Source organism: Arvicola amphibius, chromosome 3 (assembly GCF_903992535.2).
Source record: "Arvicola amphibius chromosome 3, mArvAmp1.2, whole genome shotgun sequence".
Classification (NCBI taxonomy): domain Eukaryota; kingdom Metazoa; phylum Chordata; class Mammalia; order Rodentia; family Cricetidae; genus Arvicola; species Arvicola amphibius.
This window is the reverse complement of record NC_052049.1, coordinates 69,545,455-69,564,453: the sequence shown is the minus strand read 5'-3', so window position 1 is coordinate 69,564,453 and position 18,999 is coordinate 69,545,455. Positions and strand designations below refer to the sequence as shown.

The following is an 18,999-nucleotide window of genomic DNA, read 5'->3' as shown; positions in this document are numbered from 1 at the left end:
GAAACACTTTTGCATTGCTGGTGGGAATGCAAGCTGGTACAGCCCCTTTGGATATCAGTATAGCGATTTCTCAGAAAATTAAGAAACAACCTTCCTCAAGACCCAGTAATAGCACTTTTATATACCCAAAGGATGCCTAATCGTGCCACAAGGACATGTGCTTAACTATGTTCATAGAAGCTTTGCTTGTCATAGCCAGAACCTAGAAACAACCTAAATGCTCCTTGACCAAAGAATGGAGCTTGAAAACATTACTTTGAGTGAGGTAACCCAGACACAGAAAGGCAACTATCACATGTACTCACTCATAGGTGGTTTTTAAACATAAAATAAAGAAAACCAGCTTACAAACCACAATCCCAGAGAACTTAGACAACAATGAGGGCACTAAGAGAGACTTACATAGATCTAATCTACATGGGAAGTAAAATGTAGAAAACACCAAGATCTCCTGAGTAAATTGGGAGCAATGGGACCTTGGGGGAGGATAAAAGGGGGAAGGGAGAGAAAGGGGAAAGCAGAGAAAAATGTAGAGCTCAATAAAAATCAATTTAAAAAAAGAAAACATTTTTTAAGAAACGAAATGCATGAGAAATGTGCTGATTTTGAGCATTGTATTTCAAGAGCATAGTGATGAGTTAAGGGTATGGAAAGAGAATGATGTTTATAGTTGAAAATATGCACAAAGTGTGCATATTACCAATGCTAGAAGTAACTGATGATGTTGAGAGATGGTTGAAGTGATGCAGTCACTCGAACATCAGTGATCAGACATTACAAAACAAAATATCTTTCCTCAGTGGGTTGATATCATCCCACTAGATTATATTTAGCAATATGATCATCTGAATTCTATCCTATGATCTTTGTACACATTATAAAATTTCAAAAATTAAATGGGAAGATTTTTTTTCTAGAAACCTTCCTACATTTCTGTTGGAAATTAAAAAATCTACCATTTCATACAATGAAATATTTGGAATGGTTCTTATTCTGGAAGTTGAATCTATTGTTGCTGTGTAATACCAAATAATTATATATTTATATTAGCGTCCATTTGAGTTATGACTATCAAAAATCTAGTGAAATACATACTTCTCAGAATATTTTTAAGCATATTTTAAATTTTTTGACAGTTTTCTGAGGGTATCCTACAGTGTGTTTGGATCCTATTTACCCTCTCTCCCACAGCTCTTCCAAGCTCCATCTGCCCAACTTCGCATTCTGAAAATGGCAAAAACCTTCAAGACTAGTTTCTGCTTCCCAGTGGACAGTGGCTGACTTACTAGGAGGTGCAATTTTAGAAAGAACTGGCCTGGCTCTCCCTCTCCCAGCAGCTAACACTTGCCAATACTTTACAGCTAGGAGTGGGATTTCAAACCCAATCCGCTTCCCTTGCTGAGCTTTGGTCTAGCTTGTGCTTACAACTGTTTTGCGCATGCGGACCTGGTGTTTCCGGAAGACACTCTTTCCTTGGAGTCATCCACTAAAGTGGTACAGCTGTACCATGGAACATCAGTGTTGAACGCGATTGTGTCGATGGAACTCTTCAGCTAGGGAAACATGGGAAAGACACTGCTCAAGGCCCAGATCCCAAGTTCTGTGGCTCACATGTGGGAGATCTCTCTGCCATTTGGATAGGCCCAGGCCCTGGACTGGTATTTACTAGGAAGGCTTCAGGTAGCACTGTTGTTCATGTTCATGTCTTTATGACCCTTCCCCTAACTCTCTAGGTCTATGAAATGCAAGATTTGTGTTACCCTGAGCAGTTGACTCAAATGCTACTGTTCAACTAAATCTTAGTAGGCAGATGCTATTATGATTTTCAGTCAAGAATTAGTAAACTTTCTGAGCATCATTTGCATGGACACAGCACTGTGCCATTGCCTTCATGCTGAGCACTGTGGTAATTGTGGACACAGCTCTGTGCATTTGCCCTCATCCTGAGCACTGTTGTAATTGTGGACACAGCTCTGTGCATTTGCCCTCATCCTGAGCACTGTGCTAATTGTGCAGTTCTCAAAACTTGTTGTCCTCATTTTACAGAGGAAGAAATTAAAATACATGATATGAAAGTTACAGAAAGGTTCCACAGTTCCTTAGCATTGAGATCAGGAATTAATTCTGCTCTTAATCCCACCAGATTTAAGGTGACAGTAGACTGATAGAAAGAGCCACAGAACTAGAGAACGTAGATGATCTGCCCAGGAGTGCTCTGGTGAAGAGGTGAGAGTCATGGCTTATGGATCCAATCCCATTGTTTTCCAATGTAAATGTGCATAGAATGATTTCCTCTGTTACCCCATATTGTTGGGGTTTCTGTCCTACCCAGTTCCCACAATCATTAAGTCCCAAAGAAATCACACAGAGGTCTACATTAACTATAAACTGATTGGCCCATTAGCTCAGGATTCTTATTAACTCTTATAACTTATATTAACCCATTATTCTTGTCTATGTTGGCCACATGGCTCTGTACTTTTTCAGCGAGGCAGTCATATCTTGCTTCTTCTATGGCTCCACTAGGACTGCAGAAGGAACTTCCTTCTCCCCAGAATTCTCCTGTTCTCATTGACCCACCTTTACTTCCTGTTTGGTTGTCCTGCCTGGCTACTGAACAATCAGATTTTATTTAAAATATTATTGACAGAATATAGACAATTGTCTCCCAGCAACCCCGAGTTCTTATTCTGACATTTGTCTTACAATTAAAAAGAGTTTATTCAAATGGGTAGTGTTAAAACTAATACAAACAGGCATGCTAAAATTTTGTTTGACGAAATAGCTTGAAAGCATTCACTCACGTTCATTTGCAAACATCTCCCTTTCTGTGTGATACCAAACAGTAAGTCAACTTCTTTTAACACTTGTTGGAAGCAGCTTTTTTTGTTTGTTTGTTTATAATGTGAGGTTTTTGGGGTTCTGTGGTACAGACATGTTATTTTCACCTGCCTATTATGCATTATGCAAATATTTTTGAATTATCCAAGTGAGATTTGTGAAAAGAATGTCCCTGATATTAAATGGTGATTCATTCTTTATGATTAAGACAGACAAACAGACAGACCAAACTATTCTGGCAACACTGTAACTTTCATTAAACTGAAAAAACAAAATTAAAACAACAATAACAAAAAAACTTGATTAATTTCACTGGAGGGGGGAATTAAAATTGAATTGATAAAGTAATAATATCAAGTTTTTCTTTACAGAAAATAAATAAAGCAAAAATTTTCTTAGTGATTTTCTAGGATGAATTGTGCTTTTAGCAAAATGCTTACTAAGTTCTTATAGCTTTGCTTTCCAGACCAAACTTTCTGTTCTACAGTATGCAGGTCTGTGGATCTTGAGGAGAAGGGTGTGCATGACAGTCCACCTAAGTAAGTTCAGAGTTGACTAGTGTCTTTTTCTCTTTTTTCTCCCCACCAGCTCTTCCTCTTTGTCGTCTGGAACTTTGAGCTCTACATGATACCACTGTTGTTATTGTCACTGCTGACCTGGAACTACTTCCTAATAATATCAGGGAAAGATAACAGGCAATGTGATACAGTAAGTCTCTTCATTCTTTGTGTGTTTTATTATTCCTTGTCCCTCTGATGAGATGACATTGAATTTAGTCTTATAAACCAGAGGAAAGTTTTGTAAGCTCAAACCTAAATGGGACTTAACACAATATGAAGTATCTGCCTGCTTCTGGAATGACTCAGTTTGGTAGAAACTAAAGTGGGGAGTATACAAACTGAGCTATGATTTAAAATCATTAATGGCTATTATTCCAAACCCTTGTTTATTTTCATCTCCTGATCATTTTTACCTCATGTTGGATCCTGTCCTAAGAGATAAGGTCACACACAGACTTGTTAAAATCAGATCAAGTTACTGTATTCTACTTAAGACAGTTCTCTTTGTAAACTATCATTAGAGAAAGAGTTGATGGTTCTTAGTCTGGAAAGTGTATTAAAGTACCTTAAATTAATGACTCTTCACTAACAATAACTATGTGTTTATGAGTCAGATATGTTATATACTGATGCAAGGGGGAGAACTTCCATGGAATGTTAAGCTAAATCTGTACTCCCTTGGACATTCAGGAAAGTTCTTAGAATGTGTGAGGCAAGGAGCTGGAGCTCAGCTGACAAGGGCCTTGTGCTTTGTCCGTGAGTCAGGCCTGCCCCTCCTGTGTTGTTTCAGTCACTGTAGTCCTAGCGAACATACCAGAGATTATTCCACATGTGACTAAAGGGATACAGCATCTTCTCCAAGCTCAACATATATAATTGTGTGACCTGATGGGAAACTGTTGAAAATAACTAAAAAGTAGATGAGAATATACTCTGCAGGTGAGTGTTTTATAGACTCCATTTGATTTATAGTCAGGAATATTTTTAGTTATTTGTGATATAGTGTCAATCACAAATATTTGCCATTACTATATTTGTTAATAACAACAGAATTATTTGATTATCAGTTCAAATTACTACAATATTATACAACACTTCATTGCAATAGTGGATATCAAATGCATTCACTGTCTTACCTGTGGCAAAACAAACAAGCAAAAAACAGTTCCTTTGAAATAATTTATATTTGAAATGGCAACATAAACAAATTATATTTTTTCAAAATAATTTTCTTATTTTTAAAGTAAATTATAAATACTAATATACATCAATCAAGTACATGATAGAATTGTTTACCTTCTAATGTGTTGCTGTCTCTCTTACAAGATTAGACTAAGTTTGAAGAAACAAATTCTCTGCTGATCTTTGCATTTGTGGCTGTTTTTAGCATATATTTTATAGATTAGAGTTGTTCCAATTGTTTGCATGTTGCATGCATGTTGGCGGTGCAGATATAGACCCTGTGCCTGTGTGTCTGGGGGCCAGAGGAGAGTGTCAGATGTCTTGCTCTATTACTCATGCCTATTGCTTTGAGACATGGTCCATCACTAAACCAGAAGCTCACGATTTAACATAGAGTTTCTGGAAGGGGGGCTTAGCATCCACCTGTCTTTGTGGGGTCCCAGGCTAGAGTTTCTGGAATGGGTGAGCCCTTAGCAGCCACCTGTCTTCGTGGGGTCCCAGGCACACTCAGCTGTGACCTAAAGTAATGGAGATTCAGAAATTAGGTCCCCATGTTACAGAGCAAATGTTCTTACCACCTGAGCCATCTTCCTAATCCCTAAAACGTTTTATATTGTAAACTCTATCAGCGAAATAAATACAAGATTGCTAATAGAGGTTTTAATGGTTAAGCAGTATCAATAGACAAGAAGTTACGTTTATTGCTAAGGATATATAGTTAAATTGCATGCTAAGGGACAGGCCCAAATTGCTGTAAAAACTGATGTCTTGGGGACTAATAGGTAATTTTTTCTTCAATTAATCCAGAATTTTTTCTTTAAGAAGGTAGAGCTGTCTCTGACAATTACTTTTTTGTCCTGTTTATCTTGGGGAGATGCTGAAAGAGAAGAATATCTACTTTTCAGTCAGCTATCTTGAGACATATTTGCAAACAAGATTATTTGCAAATAAGAAAAGTAGTAATTTAGTTTAGTTTCTAAGTCCTGTGGGATTTATCTTGAAGAGTTAGGCATTGGTTTGAGAATTCTTAGTAAAAAAAAATTCTTAAACTGTAAAATCCATTATTTTTTTTTAGAACATGCCTGCCTTGTGTGGAAAGTCCACTGCTAGGAGGAAATTTGTAATATATAATTTATCTTTGGTACTTAAAATTATCTGAAACTTTTATAAGTATATAGAACAATTACATAACATATAATTTAAATTGCATAATATACGTCCTTTATCTTTTACAAAATACAACACTGAAGCAGAACCTCTCCAGTCTTCCTTTCCAGCATGCCTGTTCTTACAGTTTTCCTCTTTTAGCTTGGACAATGTTTTGTCTCCCAGCACAGCCCGTGTCAGGCATTCTATAGCTTAAGCCACTTGACATGTCAACTATGCTCCATAACGCCCAGTAACTGCCTTTTTATTTGCCCAAAGCACATACATCCACATATCTGCTCTTCCCAGGGACTAGAGGAGCAGTCACAACGTTTCTTTCAACTTCTCATTCACTGGCTCAGTTGAGACCTTACATAACTCTTAAATCCAGTTTGTCTAATTCTGTTTTCTGGCATAGCCAGCTGTGCGTTTTAACTGCTTTCTCCTTTTGAAAGAAAACCCGAATTATACTTTGTTGGTGACAAGTTTTTTGTCTCTGTGTGTGTGTGTGTGTGTGCGTGCGTGCGTGCGTGCGTGTGTGTGTGCATGTATGTCTGAGTATCTTCAAAACCTTATTGAGGCTTTCAGCATGTATACAAAGCACCCAGGACCTCTGGGGTGAATTAGTCACACTGTTGACTGACCTCAAACCAGGAAACTTCCTGAAGAAGTAGTGGGTAGAGGGAGAGAGGTGGGGGTGTTTCCGCCATGAGGGGAAACCTTAGAACACTAAAGGAAAAACAAATCAAAAATGACTTTTAGATCTACACAGAAAAGAGACAAAAGTTAACATAATTTCATAGCACACTAAGTACATAGATGGGTGAAAATTCTATCTTCAACATCGTGACTGAGAATTGAAATTATGACCCAACCAGGAAAGGGCTTCAGTGTGTGTTTGTTATTCATTAAGCTTTTCAGCCCAAGAATCACCAGGACTAAGCCCTCCCAACTCTTTTCCAACTAGTCCTTCTAGTTTAAACAGAAAAAGGAGACACTATGATGCTTGGATAGTACATAGAGATACATTTAATAGGCAGACCCAGTTAAGGGCAGGATGAGCAGACAGCTATTTCCGGGGGTAGGGGAATCTGCAGATTCTGAAGGTGCCCACAGGAAGAGGTGTGGGTGTGTTAAAAATGGTATCCTTCCATATTTCCCAGTCAGAATTGAGAAAAATAATAAATGCTTGGTGTGAGTCCTAGTTAGTCTAGGAACGTGATGTGAAAATTAGCAGTACAAGAATTGTTTGGCTTTTCCAGAGGAGCCTGGTTAATATGTGTGTCTTTCAGAAATGTTTCTGGCATGAAAGGATATAAAGAGAAATGCCAATCTTTCTCAGTTTGAGCCGTCACTCCAAAAGCTGAGGAAAATTCTTCCTGTACTGCCTACTGGGCTGGTACCACCTATCCAAATTACAGGCACTGCCCACAAAAACTGTCATCAATTGAAGAGCTGAGACCAACAAGACTCTTTATTTGGGATTTTAAAATTACTGAGCTCTTGTTTGCATATCTAGGGCTATTGGAAACACTTTATAGACATTGTCTTACTGAATCATCTCTCTGGAGAACAAGCTCATTGGGTTGGGTCCTCCTAAATTCTTCAATCCCGTACTTTCATATAGAACAATTAAGGAAAAATATCCCTGTTGAATAAACTGAGTTGCAGGAACTCGCCCTTAAGAAAAGGAACCAGGCCTCAGAAAATGAAGGAAATGAGTGGCCCATGGAGTCAGAGGTCTACTGCATGCTCTCTGGTATCATAATGTCTACTTTACCCACAGGGAAACAGCTAAATAACTTACACAAAGGCACACACCATTTGTGTTCTTAACCACAGTCATGCTTCTTTTTTCAGCTCTATTTTGGTACATCCCATTCTCCCTAGGCAGATTTTTCCCATGAGTTACAGCAAAGACAGTAGCACCAACTCTACCCTCAAGCATACACCTTGATAGACATTCATTGACTTCCTCCCCACATCTGTTAACCCAGAGAAATGGAGCAGAGATTCATTAAGTAATTTCCATGCATCAGTTATCCTGCTGAGTCTTTTGGAGACATCAACTTCTTTTTATTCTTTACAATAACTATATCACAGAAATTGTTCTGACTGCTTTTATCTCTGATTTATAAATGAGAAAACTGAAATGCAACATAAACAATGATCTCCACAGCACAGTCCACGTGAAGTGAAACCAAATCAACTATTTTCTGAAGCCTTGAGCTGGTTTCCATACTGTGCTCTTGGGCATATCTTTCCTGGGGAATCTCTGGGTATCCAGGGCATTCCACAGAACCCCAGAAGCCCCAGACTCCTTCTCACAGGCTTCTCAGTGACTTCCCAAGGAATGACATCAGACATCTTTTGCAGTCCAGGTGCTGCCATCCATTTGGAAGTGTTTGTGGCCTGCAGAGTTACTTTCTACTCCCCAGGCAAGCATGGGAGGAGTAAGACAAAGCTGAATATCCTCTACACTTGTAAGGAAAGTCTTGGAATTTTTTGGCATACAAACATTCTTCAAGCAGGATTTTCTAATTACACCTTAAAAGAACATTCATCTCCACTGTCATGATATGCCTCCTACACAGCAGTCTCGGTTGCTAATCAATGGTGACATGAAAAAGACTGAAGAGTGAGGCAGATCAATGAAATCACTCTGACTCACGGGATGACTACGACATAAATGGAGACAATGTCTGCCTGATTAAAACGGGAGTAAATACTGGAATGCTCACTTAGTTCCTCTCAATGACAAAGCATTAGTCCTTCTTCTCCCTTCTACAGTAGCACTGAGTTTGTTTTTCTTGTTGGGTCTGATCCATGTAAGCCCAGAATACTTACTAAAAACAAAGCTTAGAAGGGAAGAAATGCTGTTGGAAAATTTGGATTGGTCACCACAGAAGCATATGGTGTCTGTCCTGAGTCCCAATCAGTCAAATGCTCCTGTCTAGAAAGCAGCCCTTGGTGGAATACTAGAATTTGCAGAATAGTGAATAAGTGAGTCTAAGAGGGTCTAAAGGGGCTGGCCACAGCCAAGCTGAGAGGGGGACCATGGCAGAACTTCTAGATTCTACATCAGTGAGCTTTATCATTCACTGAAAGTGACATAAAGCACAAGTCTCCTGTGTTTGCCTCTTGGTACCAAAAAAGACCACATCTTCAGTGCTCTTAACAGCAGCGGCTCTGAGTCATACAGTCTCTGAACACATCTAAAAATGGATGATCACTCTTTTCTCCCTTTGTGCTTATTTCAACCCCAATTTTCTCAACTTTTTCCGAGGTTACCAGCTTGCAAAAATCTGAGGAGGACCATGAAAAGAATTAGACCTTTAGTTCCCAAAGCAATCCCGAGCATAAGGTGGTTGTTACAACTATTTAGATGCCCTAGAAAAGTACACACACACACACACACACACACACACACACACACACACACCTGTAATCTTCTAGAGACGTCCACTGAGCGCTTAGTCTCAGTGGCTGATCACTCACAGTGTAGAGTGGTACTTTAGCACTTGGATTCGCACCTGACACCTCTGTCGCTCCCCTCAGCCCTCCACCGTGTTACATTTCCCCTCCCCAGATTTTCCTCACACTCTAACCCTGAAGCCCGAAGGATTGATCCCAGAGTTATGAATGACACCAGGATTCAGGCACAACTGCTAGCAGCTCTGATTCCTAGCAACCTACACCCTTTTCTGGCCTCTTTGGGCTCCTGCATGCACATGGTGAACATGAACTCAATAGGCAAATGCACACACAAATAAGTCTTAAAAAAACACAGATGACTGATCAAATCAGAATTTCAGGATACAATAAGGCTTCTAATAAAATTCTAATTTGTCAGAATGCCCTGTAAGCATCTGGCAATTTTTATTTGAAGACCAGGAAGAAGGATATCATCCTGAAATAAAAATCAGATTGTGACAATTATGCTGTATTGGGGTTCTCTGAGTCATCAGGGATGGCTTGGAAATCTCCTCATGAGAGCCGTAGCTTCAGGCTTCTCTTTTATTTATTCTGGCATGATTGTTTGTTTAGGTTTTGTTATTGTTGTTGTATGTGCAACTTGTTGGTCTCCATGACACATATGAGAAGACAGGAAGAAGGGCTGAGGTGATGGCTCAGGAGCAGAGCATCTCCTGTGCAGCCACAAGTCACTGACTCTGAATCCTCAGAATCTGTGGAAAACCCAGTGTGAACAGCTGTGGTTGCAAGGCTCTCACAGTGAGACGGACCATGGAATGAGAGAATCCCAAGGTTGACTAGCCTGCTGTGCACAATGAGGAGAAAAAAAAAAACAAAACAAAACCCTGCCTCAAAAAAGATGAGGTCATCCTTGACCTCATACACGTGTCCTGGAATGTGCACCTCCCCCCTTTACATGTGTGCTCTGGAACGTGCACCTCTCCCTTTCTTTTTTAAAGAATCAACAAATGGCAGGAAGCGAGAAAGCTGCTTTCTCCTATGGGCAGGCAAGGAAACTGAACTAAAATAAGATGTGATTTCAGCAAAGCTGGTGCATTTGCGTGGGTGCTCTGTGTGGAACAATGTGCAATGCAGGTCACACATGAACATGGTGCCAGCCCCACGGAGTCCTGGGAGTCGTGTAGACCCCGTGCACTGATATGTAGACTGGTTGGAACACGGACTCATTGCCACACAGGTCTAAGAGGATGCACCGTGGCTCTGCAGCCAAAGGGCATGACACAGACGGACGCACGGAGGACAACTGTCATCTTGTCACACAAGCCAGGGCCTTTGCTCTGGAGCTCCTTCTCAACTGTGTGTAGCAGCTGGAGCTGCTGACACCAAGGGGTGTTCGAAGAGTTAAAGAACTTGAATAGGTGATGGGTCAATGGCCTCTGGAGAGCAGTACCAAGAGCATGGGAAGTGCATGTCTGTAGTTCCCCAACTTTCCATGTACTCCATATACTTTCTATTTTTTTCTTTAAAATATATTCACTTATATGAACTTCTATTGTTCATTCTACATTATTATCAGTTGCATTGTCAACTCACCAACACTTAGGTTTCTATAGCATAACTAGAATCATCCTTTCTATTGCTAGAAAACCTTCTAACAAGCACATGATTGTAGTAAGAGCTGCGGGCTGCGTTCCTGCCGCCCGGATCCCGGCTGCCTGGCTAGCTTATGCCCCGAAATAACAACACATAAACTGTATTCATTTAAACACTGCTTGGCCCATTAGCTCTAGCCTCTTACTGGCTAACTCTCATATCTTGCTTAACCCATTTCTATTAATGTGTGTAGCACCACAAGGTGGTGGCTTACCGGGAAAGATTCAGCATGTCTGACCTGGTGGCTGGCTCCATGGTGTCTGTCTCAGAGAGGAGAGGCATGGCATCTGACTAATTTCCCTTCTTCCCAGTATTCTGTTCTGTCTACTCCACCTATCTAAATCCTGTCCTATCAAAAAGCCAAGACAGTTTCTTTATTAACCAATGAGAGTCTTCCATCACATGATTTTTAATGTCTATATAGTTTTCATTATAAAAATTCTATATTTTTTCTTATTAACACTGTTTTTAAAACGTATTTGCTTCAATTTTTTTTGCTTTTGTTTGTTTGTTTCCATTTTAATCCTGTAAGGAAAACCCTGAGTGTATATTTGGGCATTATCTTCTGGTAAAGCCGTCAAAGGACCTCTGAATCAAAATACATTCATCTTGAAGATTTTTTGTATTTAATATGATTTTCACCTTCTAAAGGACTATTATCTGTTTGGGTGAGCAGCACCTGCCCTTTCTCCAGGAGAGTACCTGATGACCTCTGACATCATCGCTGCTACGAGCATGAAAGAGACAGCTCCTCTGCCTTCTCTTAAGTCTCTGTCATAAATTAATTTGATACATTTGCTGCCAGACCACCTGCTTTTGACCTAAACCATGTTGTTTGAAACTTAGTAGTCCCAGGTCATCTTTGTCTAGTCAAAATGTACTTCCTGCCTTAGTCAGGGTTTTTATTCATGTGAAAAGACACCATGACCATGGCAACTTTTATAAGAAAAATATTTAATTACAGTTTCAGAGGTCCATTAGCATCAGGATGGGGAGCATGATGACACAAAGTCAGACCTGGTGCTGGAGGAATAGCTGATAATCCATTATCTTGCAGGCAACAGGAAGTCAACTGAGACACTGGGTGGTATCCTGAGCATAGGAAACCTCAAAGCTCACCCCCACAATGACACATTTCCTCCAACAAGGCCATAGCCACTGCAACAAAGCCACGCTTCCTAATTGTGTCACTTTCTCTAAGATTATTGGGGCCAATTACATTCAAATTATCACACTTCCCAAGGTTGTTTGCAATATAACCCAATTGCTCTTCATCTGGTAGACCTTGAGCCCAACACATCCCAGAGCTGCTGACCATAATAAAACAAATTAGTTAACACCAGAGTCAAATTAACAAGTTCCAGCCCTTGCCTGTGGTTTCTTTGAATTAATCCACTAATAATTTCCTAATAAACACATAACCACACATGTTCTATCTTCATTTCACATGTCCCACCTTCTGACTGAGTGCTCCTCTGTCTCTCTATGTTCCTTCGTCTCAAACTGGTCCTCCTACTGTCCCTGAAAACTTAGCTAGAAATTTCTTGTTTTATGAATTTTATTTCACCTTATCATTGTGTCTACCTGCTGACACATGAGCCTCCCATATATTAGTCATTTATGTGCTTGAATGTCTTCTCCAAGGAGATCTCTTATAGTAATAAGTATCATGGCTTGTGGCTACTCTAGGAAACCTCAAGACCAAAATAGAGAGAAAAATAAGGAGAAAAAGCAACAGTTCGCTATTTGTAATCATTGGTTCATTATGAGTCTTTCTCACCACCCTGTGATGGTTACATTTAATTCTAGCACAGACGAAGATCTCTGAGACATTGCAGCATGATAGTTGCTCAGAAAACACTTGATGATTTCAGAATTGTGGCTCATTCTGTTATCCTAACTCCCAGGAGGCTGAGGAGGATTGTTTAGAGCTCTGGGCCAGCCTGCAATTCATAGTCAAACCTTGTGCCAAAATAAAAATATTTGATCAATAAGCAAATATTTTACTTCTATTTCACAGTCAAAAGTTATATAAATTTACACAAAAATTCTTTAAAATTTGACAGCATTAACAATCAAAGATAAGTAAGTTGTTCCCCTTTCCTGGATCAGTTTGTGACATACTGGATGAGCAACCAAGCAAATCAAACACCTGGATACATTAGGTGTGTTTGTGTGCGATAAGCAGAGTGTTACAAGATGCCCCATAATGACCATGTGAGCCCTGCACGTGTAAGGAAATTGGATGTGGATGTCTGTGGATCTGCAGTTTCTGCCCCACTCCTGAACCTGCCCTTTTTACTTTACTGACACTGTATTTACCTTTAATACTTTCTCTTCTTGAAGCCTGCCCTTTACTTCATTCTCAGACTGCAGCTAAACTTAAAATTGAAAAGATAAAAACATAGAATGGTGGGAGATGAGTGTTACCTGTACGTGACATCTGCGTTCACACAGAAAACGATGGTGAGGCAACACTCCTATTTTTAAAAGGCAATCTTCTGAAGAGCTCCTAGCTGGAAGCACAGGTCTCTCTTTAAGACTATCAGATTCGGAAGAGATTTGAGAGTTTAAAGTTAGTGGCAGTGTGTGAAAGATATAGTTGGTCTCATACTTTAGGTCCCCACACACACCTGAACTCTTCCGGCCTGCTCCGGTTCTGGGGACCATAATAAGGCAGGTGCCTGATACTTATAGAGAATGAGCTCTTCCATGAAACCCAGCATTGTTTGCACCAAATAAAGTGTCTTGGCCAATGGAGGAAATCTGAAAGCATTGCCTTATTGTTTATGATTTATGAGTTATGAAAACTTTATGGAAAGGACTGGAGTCCTAGACAGGCACAGCACCAAGTCCCTTAACTCCCCTCAAAACCTCTCGTGGGGCCAAGGAATGCACCACTTTGATGGTTCGTCAGATTCTTTCACTCAAGGGTTTTTTCTCATGTAAGTCGATTTTTAAAAAAATATCCGTGCTTCAAACAGTCTGTTTCCCTGGTTCTGCCTTCTTTAATTGAGGGATGAGAATCCAGACAGAAATAAACGAAAGGGTGCAAACCAGTTTCTCGGGTCTCAGGAAGGATTCCCTACTTCTATTGACCGCTCTCATACTTTCCAGCTGGTCTCACCTCGTCCTTCTCCTAGACACCAAACCATTAGCAATATGGTGATAAAGGAGATGAGATGGAGGCCGCCCGCTCATCCATGCCCTGTAGGAAGCTCATTCTTCATCACATCCTCATAGCCTGCAGGATGGGTGGTCTTGGTGGAAGATTTCATGTATATGGGTGGGCACTCTGTTGGTATGTTATATGTGTGGCTGACTATGGTATATTTAACACTAGTACGGCTATATATGTGCTCATGTGCATGTTTGTGGTCAAATGTATATGTGTGTTGGGGTGGGCACAGACAAAGGTTGCTCTCTGCTTTACTTTTTGGAAACACGGTCTCTGGTCCCTCACAGTACCTGAAGCTCATGGGCTGGCCAATGGGCCAATGATAAGGGACCTTATCTCTGCTCCCCACAATGCCTGCCCCCCAGCTGCCATACTGGGGATGCAGGTGTGCACTATCACACTCAGCTTTTACATGCTGTGTGTGTGTGTTGGGGGGGTTATCTGAACTCAAGACCTCATGCTTGTACAGCGGATGCCGTAACAACTGAACAATGTCCTGGTAGATGTTTATTGCCTCTGATTCAGGAAGTTACCAAGAACTTAAATACCTACATTAAAAAAGTAAAGTGAAAAATAAATGATATGTCTGTCAGCTTATAGAAGATACTAATGAATCAGCAATATTACTAAGGATCTAATTACACTGAATTCTGTATTTATTTGTTAAATGTTGCATAAGGTATATTTGTCAATAACACAGCTTGTAAGTTTTTCTACCCTTCCATATGGGGAATTTGAATAGTATGGTAGTGACTGAATTGAAATTAGACTTTGAAAGGCATTATCAGTCAGTTGTTATTGAATATATTTAATCATGTAGGAAAAGGAAAGTAGCAATTACACATATCACTCCAAAAATAACCAAGTCTTCTGCTACTGTTGCTTTGTTGAGAAGACTGATTATATTATACAGCATAATTTGTCATTACAATTGTCAATGGCCAAACAAACTAACAAATCCAGGGGTTAAATTCCAAACTTTCTACCTGTTAGCTACACAAATGTATTCGTTGTTCTACACCTTAATTCTCTCTCCAGGGCAATGAGGACAATAGCTACATTGTTGGAGTCTTCCAGGGATTAATGAGCCAACACAATGTGCCAAACACATAGTAAATGCTCAGTAAGTGACCACTAGTCACCTCACTTTGCAGGTAACAGAGTAAGCCATTGTAAGTACCAAGGATGGCTTACATGTTACATTAGACAAGAACCTCTTGAAATGTTGTCTTCTAAGTTCTGCTGAAAAGAATATTGTCACTGGGCACGGAAGTCCGTACCTGCTATCCCAAAACTGTCTCAAGTTCAAGGCTAGCAAGGAATACACAGTAAGACTTTCTTTAAAAATTGTATTTTCCCCACAGCCATTAATCATTTTTAGTTTCAAAAGTATAGGTGATGTCATAGTAATACTGCCTGTGTGCCCAATCAGTCTGGAGTACTTCAAAATAAAGAAGTATATACTAATACAAATAAAAACAATCAAATGGTAAAAATTAAAGCATATAATGAAATTTGAGCGAAGGAAGTCATCGACAGATTAAAACTTCTTGAAGATGGATTCTCATAGACGGATTCTTATAGAGTGCTATAGATGATGTCATTTTTAGTTTATCCTCATAGAGTGCTATAGATATGTGTCATTTTTAGTTTACACTCAGAGATACCAGGATGACTTTTGTTGATTACTATACTGTACACCTGCACTATCTATGCATAGACAAAGCAGGCAGCACCACAAGTTAACACAAACTTTTCACTGAAACAACCATGAAGCCCACAAAATCCCCTTTTCTAAAAGCCTCAAGAAAGACGGGTCCAGTAGAAGGGGAAAGAATTCCTCTGCCAGCACACCATGCCTGGAGATGGGCAATTTTAATAAATCAGAATGGAACATGAAAATGTCAACTTAATCAAGCATTTAAATTTTATTAATCAAGCCTAATTTTTATGAGTGCAAATAATCACTGAAGCTGGACAAATTTGTTCTCGATTGCATCAGAAACATAATTTTAATATTTAATGGACTGATGAATTTAAATGGAGAATTATCTTTATGAAACATGCTATTCATAATTTGCCATTAAATGAGAAATAAAAATCAACATAAATCTTACATAAAGGTTATTTAACTAAATGTTGGTCCTATAAATATTATAAATGCATTGTGCACTAATTTAGCAATCACATAGTACACTACATAAAGCAGGAATGGTAAGTGCATCAGCCAGGCTTCAGAGAGACCTCGAGCGAGTGCTGACTTATTGCAGGAAGCTCAGGAGCATTAGCAGGTAGTGGGAGGTTCCTGAACATTCTTTTCACTCAGGCTTTTAAGCTAAAATTTATCATTCACTGCACATGCTCTTTTCAATCCAAATGTACATCCAAGCCTATTAGGGCCTTCTTTTGTAAAGATGATTCTTATTATACAAAAAAACGATTAAAAATACTTTATCATTACTTATAGAAAAAGTACGTAAGTTAAGGACTGAAGTCTTAAGATTGTGATTTTGCATCAACATGCTTCATTTTTAAAGCTGAATATTCTGACATAATGTTCTCAGTTTTTAGAACATTCTGGGTGAAAATTATCAAAAGGAAAAACTTAATATCAGAATCTTTTCCCTAAACACACAGTTCATTCCACCTGCTCCCTCCATGACTCAACATGTTGCTTAAAATAGATACTAAGAATTTTCATAAGAGTTCAGTAGATCCTAAATTTTGGTAATATTAAGCTCTAAGAGAAATGCTTTATTTGCAAATGTTTTTCTTATAGAGCCCAAATGTTTCAAATGTGCAGTATTTATCTGTGCTGCAATGTGCTAAATTATGCATTTGCTTAAAATAGGAATGGCCTAGTGTAGCTTTAGTATTCTCAAGCATTTCTCAGAGAGTTAGAGATGGGACATATGTGTGCAGGTGGCAGGACATGCACTATAGCAGAGGCTATGGAAGCCCCTCTTCTTGCATTGCACAACTGTTAAATAACACGGAGCTTGCATGAGTTTTCAAAGGCACAAAAATTACTAAGGTTGTTTCAAAGTTTGAAACATTTTATATTACGCCCTTCCTGTTAAAATGGTGTGGATAACTTTGGTTTTTAACAAAAATATTTAAGAAAATGGCATTTTATTTGAACTCTATTACTTATAAACAAAATATTTTACTTAAAAAATAGTGCCTTTTTAAACAGATTAGTAAGTTCACTTTTAATTTTACTTGAAAACCACGTTAAACAATTCAAAATGTTTGGCCTTTTGTACACCTTACTGTAATTTGGCAAATAACACTTTCAAGAAGACATAATTTCAGCTGAATTAACACACATTATCCTAAAGACACCAAAAATTCTTTGCAAGCAAAAAATACAGTACACTGTGAATCCTTTAGATGGAGACATAGTTCAAATAAACACCAGAATTCTCACAGTGCTTTGTAAGAATGAACATTTAAGATACCAGGACTAACTATGAAGAGAAATTTATTTAAGATGCTTATGTTGGATATAGAATTTCTATTAGCTATTGTTTAGCCTTTTCTAGAGGACAGGACTGCATATTAAGTTAAACCACCACTTAAGAGAATGAAAGGTTATATCCTTTTGGACAGTCAAACAAATTTACTGCCCGTGTGCCTTCCAGCAACGCGTATTATACTGCAAATAAGAGTGCTGTTGATGGTGCGAAATACAGGCTGTAGATAATCAGTGGCAGGAATCGAGTCATCTGATACCCACATTAAAGCCATCCTTCCTATTAAGAACCAGACTAAATTACAACATGGCGCTTCCTGAAACAGGCCACAGAAATGCAGTCTCCATGAAATAATTGTCTTTGAGTCTCTAAACATCAGGAAGTTTTTCAACAACGAATGCTAATGCTTTGCTTTCTTGGCTGCCTTTTGTGTTGCAACCCATCTAACTTCACTGGCAGGCTACCACGCCAATTGTCATTGTATCTAATCTTCCAGTTATCTTGATGACTACCCTAGCTGAAAGACATCAAGGTCAAATTCTTCATAGTGTGAATCAAACTAGGAAGTCATCATACACTCATTTGCTCTGAGAACTGCTCGGGCGAACAGTTCATTTCAGAGCTCTTTAGGCATCATGACTTTTACAAACAATAATTCATATAGGTAGTTCACTTGTTACATTCATTCTGTAAAATTTCTTCTCAAACATTTGGGAGGAAACAGGGGTCCAACAGAAAAAGGTATCTGCCCATGCACATCTGTAATTACCTTAATGATGACAGAAGTCTTCAGCCGGAACTCTGGTACTCTCAAATCCAAAATAACTTAAGTGGTTCTGTACACTTTCTCAATCCCTACACATCCCATAATTTCCTATTACACATATACCTGTAATAAAATCCATTGGCACAAAAATGCGTGCTCAGCTGGATTTATGCATTTCTTTGATCTAAACAAAATCCAGGCCCTGGTGAAACATTCTTCTTTCCCCTAGTATGTCACTCTCTGCAATGGCAGGAAATGGGCACATGTCCTGTAATGGAACCAAATACAACATCTGTAGCCACCGGGGATTTTAAGTATGGAATTAAACCCCAAACTTCTGACAGATTTCTTACTTTAATATTTAACATTGCCGCTGTACATCTGGCCAGCAGTGATTTCTTTAAATGTATTTTCTTATAGACTGTTGGACTCAAAGCATTTGAATTGTGCAACTATTTTTTCTGAGCCTAGCAAATCATACATTTAATTCAAAGATTGTCTTCAAGGACAAGTAAACAAAAAAGAGGCTATTTGTGTCAGCATTGACTTTGGGACAATTTAGGATTCGATTTGTCTAATGCTAATAAGGTTAATATCACCCAGTTTCTTTTGCTTTTTTTTAATGTAAAGGCTTTTAAATAGGGGAACAACATTATTCCTAAGAAAAATAATAATGTGTGTTTTCATAATTTTTAAGAATCCTTAGATGTCCTCTTGCCACCTTAGGTGCATGCACACACTCTAAATGGGTATTATGATGTA

The 18,999-nt window shown here is 39.0% G+C and overlaps 1 protein-coding gene across 6 annotated transcripts in view; it reads left to right on the top strand.

Moving 5' to 3' along the window:
• Positions 1-18,999, top strand: part of Mctp1 (multiple C2 and transmembrane domain containing 1) — a 592,391-nt gene that overhangs the window by 502,780 nt on the left and 70,612 nt on the right. For all 6 annotated transcript variants that reach the window (XM_042054767.1, XM_042054765.1, XM_042054766.1 and 3 more), the window contains one exon: positions 3,430-3,549. In XM_042054767.1, coding sequence (XP_041910701.1) covers positions 3,430-3,549 — 120 coding nt within the window. The remainder of the gene's footprint in view (positions 1-3,429; positions 3,550-18,999) is intronic.